A 3,638-nucleotide genomic window follows, 5' to 3' on the forward strand; every position below is an offset into this window, starting at 1 on the left:
CACGCAGGAGCACCGGCACGCCCGACAGCCCGCTCCGGCAGCGACCGGCAGCCGGGTCGATAACCGGGCGGCCGGGACGGGCAGAGCTCCTGGCGGGCTGGGACGCGCGGGGGCCCTCCAATGAGCGCCCAGGCCCGGCGGCTGGTTGAACCCGAACGAGGCGCGGCGGCCTCCGCGCGCTCCCTGCCCTCCGGGACTCTGACCCCGCCGGGCGGCGAGGGGAGCCGGCGAGGCAGGCGGCGCCCAGCGGCCCTGCAGCCGGCGGGGCAGAGCGGAGAGCGGCACGCCGGGATGGATCCCCCCCTGGAGCTGGCGCCGGACCCCAGGTGGGTGGCAGGGACCCGCTGGCGCTGGGTTGCTTTGCAGCCGGGCAGATCCCAGCTTCTGGGGCGAGGTTTGGGGTTATCCCCTCTGACAGGCAAGGGGGGCACACAGCGGAAGGACTCTGCAGCGCAAGGTGGCCCCCACGGTCCCCCCAGCCCAGCTTAGCGCTCTCTTTCTCCGCAGGTTCCCCCGGCCGCTCGTGGAGATGCTGATAAGAAATTTCAGTGTCCCGGCAGCCTGCTTCTCCCTGCCACCCACCTCCCAGCAGCTCCTGCAACGTAGGTGGGGGGGAACGGGCAGGATGGAAGGGCCTGGCCCCCGCCGGGAGCTGGGGGCCTTCCTTTGCCCCCAGCATGGAGCTGGGCAGAGGGTGGTTGCAGTGGGGCGGGCAGGGAGCAGCCCTGAGGAAGAGGGGAAGGCAGTGGGGCTGTGGGCTGGAGTCTCAGCTGCCCGGCACCTCCTGGCGCACATCAAACATCCCTGCCCATGGGAATGGGGAGCACCCAGAGAACCGAGGGCCAGTGCTGAGGCAGGTGACACGGCAGGAGCAGGGCCAGATGTGATGAAGTTGCAGCTAGTGGCTTCCCAAGCTCAGCCACAAGCTGTACCACAGAGGGGCATGGAGATGGGTGCAGAGCCGTGGTTTCCCTAGGAGCTCCCTGCCCCGTGGCCCTGGGGGGATGGGATAGGTGCTGGTTTCTCACTCCTCCCTGGCAGAGCTGGACGTAGTTGAACTCTCCATCATGGGACTTGCCACCTTTCTGACACTGCTTTCGGTTGCCATCTTTGTGGAAGAGGCATTCTACCTCACTCGCAAGATTCGTTGCCCCATCAAGATGAAGACACTCCTCTGGAGCAGCTCAGCCCCTACGGTGAGTCCTGGCTGGAGAGCAGCAGTGGGCATCACCTCGTGGCAGGCAGGCAGGCAAGCAGGCACCACGAGGATGAGGCTGCCTAAGGGGTCCGAGACTCCAGGAGGCAGGAGCACCACTGTACAAAGCCTACTTCTCCCCCAGGTCGTGTCTGTGGTCAGCTGCTTTGGGCTCTGGATCCCCCGCTCCATGATGGTGGTGGAGATGGTGACCACAGCGTGAGTATTTGCTCCCTTGATGGGCACAGGCGAGCAGGGCACTGATTAAGCCTGACTGCACTTGCTGTCCTTCTCCCCAGGTACTTTGCTGTCTGCTTCTACTTCCTGATGCTGGTCATGGTGGAGGGCTTTGGGGGCAAGGAGGCAGTTCTGAGCACCCTGAAGGATGTGCCCATGGTGATTAGCACCGGGCCCTGCTGCTGCTGCTGCCCCTGCCTGCCCCGAATCACCATGAGCAGGTGAGGAAGGGCCCCAAGGTCAGCCAAGGGAGGGTCAGGGCAAACACCTGCCCCTGGAAAGGCAGCTCCAGGCATGGAGCTGAGGGCACTGGAACAGCTCAAGGACTCTCTGGGACCAGCTGGAGAAGAGAGGCTTTCTTGAAACACTCCGCTCCTCCAGCCCTGTGGCAGCACTAGCCTTCCTCCTCCTCTTCCCCATGGCAGTGCTCAGAGCAGAGCGGGCCAGGTGCACCACCCACCCTGGGAGGAGCAGGGCTCACGGGGAGCAGCCCAGGGCTGGGCTCTGCCCTTATGCTCAGGCAAGGCCAGGCAGCCTAATGCTTTTAAGTCCCTGTCTTTGGCCCTCTGCCTGCCAGTGAGGAAGAGGAGGCATCAGGCAGGGGCCTGGGCACCTTGGGATGTCACAGGCCTCTCTTACTGTGCAGGAAAAAGCTCCAACTGCTGCTGCTGGGGACTTACCAGTACACCTTCTTCAAGGCAGTCGCTGTCTTCGTGGGGCTGGTCCTGGCTGCTGATGGGAACTACAATCCTGCTGATGTGAGTGCCAGGGCATGGGGAGAGGCAGGGCCACCTCTGAGACAGAGAGCGTACAACCTGCATGGCTGGGCCTCTGCAGAGCCCTGCTTCATAGCCGTGGCCAGCACTACTGCAGCTTTGTCAGGCCCAGATCGGTTTTATGCCTCCCCCAGATCTCAGAGAAGAGCGTGGCTCTCTGGATCAACACACTCCTGGGTGTCTCCACCATCTTTGGCTTGTGGGCCCTGGGCATCCTCTTCCGGCAAGCCAGGTTGCATTTGAAAGAGCAGAACATTGGGGCCAAGTTTGCTTGCTTCCAGGTAATTTGTCACCTTGCTTATCGTCTTCCTGACCAAGAAGAGGTTTTTGCAGCATGAACTTGCTGGAAGCAGATCAGGAGATACATGGGGAGAGTGAAAGTGGGATGGGAGCTGCCTGCTGGTGAGATCCATTCCTGGCCGCAGGAGAGTTGGGGCTAGCTGCAGGGAAAGATGAACAGCAGCAATTCACCTGTACCGTCCTGGTCACCTCAGGTCTTTGTACTTGCAGGTTCTCCTCATCCTGACGGCACTGCAGCCCTCCATCTTCAGCATCCTGGCCAACAATGGCAGCATCGCCTGCTGGCCACCCCTCTCCTCCAAGGCCAGGTCGCAGCGTAAGTAGTAAGACAAGGGAGTAGAGTCACTTGCTCCCTACCAATCCCCCTCCACCACATGGCAGGGAGCAGAGAATAAGCATGACTGATGAAGGCAGCTTCAAATAACCCTTTTTTTCTCACTCTAAGAGATGAATATGCAGCTAACAATCCCGCAAACGTTCATCATAGCTGTGGTGACCCGGATATACTACCGCAAGCAGGATGACAAACCAGGCTACCAGCCCATCAGCTTCACACCTGCAGACACCAACATCAAGATCTGAGCAGGAGGGAGCAAAGGGTGGTGCCAAGGGGCACAGCAAGGCCAGGGGTGGTGGCTCACCCCCTCCATCCACCTCCTGCTAGTACGGCCCCAGGAAGCTGCTGAGAGCAAGTAATACAGAGGGGAAAAGGGCATCTCAGCACAGGCTAAAACGATCCGAAACTTGAAGGACACAAACCAAAGTTCATCTGTGAAGCAGCCTTTAAGCTCGGGGGATTCTGTCTGGCACTGAATAAAGATAAATTTGTACATGAATCTTTTATTGGCAACTGCGGGCTCAGGTTTTCTCCAGTTTGGGGTAGGTGATGATGCACACGGAGGGCACAGAGGGGATGAAGATGGAGCCCAGAGTGACACAGCTGTGACATAGGTCAGGCAGGTGTTGCAGGTGGGCTGGGGCAGAAGAGATGCTGAACACCATCTGCGACATGGACCCTGAAGGCCTGGTGGAACAATGCTGCAGGCAGGGTCCTGCCAGTCATGCTGCCTGGTTCAGGTGGCCAGGGCAATCCTAGGGCAGCCACATTTTCCCTGACATCTGCACAGGGA

At 60.6% G+C, this 3,638-nt stretch overlaps 1 protein-coding gene across 1 annotated transcript; it reads left to right on the forward strand.

Annotated features, from left to right (window-relative positions):
• The first annotated feature begins 291 nt into the window (after positions 1-291).
• Positions 292-3,116, forward strand: SLC51A (solute carrier family 51 member A). Its single transcript, XM_085325091.1, has 9 exons — positions 292-326; positions 508-602; positions 1,042-1,196; positions 1,341-1,414; positions 1,495-1,653; positions 2,079-2,190; positions 2,343-2,489; positions 2,719-2,824; positions 2,954-3,116. Exons 1-9 carry the CDS (start codon positions 292-294, stop codon positions 3,088-3,090), a joined length of 1,020 nt encoding a protein of 339 aa, XP_085181217.1. The 3' UTR covers positions 3,091-3,116.
• Positions 3,117-3,638: the final 522 nt, after the last annotated feature.

The sequence above is a fragment of the Rhea americana genome, unplaced genomic scaffold, assembly GCF_003343005.1.
Source record: "Rhea americana isolate MKP2758 unplaced genomic scaffold, rheAme1 scaffold_96, whole genome shotgun sequence".
NCBI classification, from domain to species: Eukaryota; Metazoa; Chordata; class Aves; order Rheiformes; family Rheidae; genus Rhea; species Rhea americana.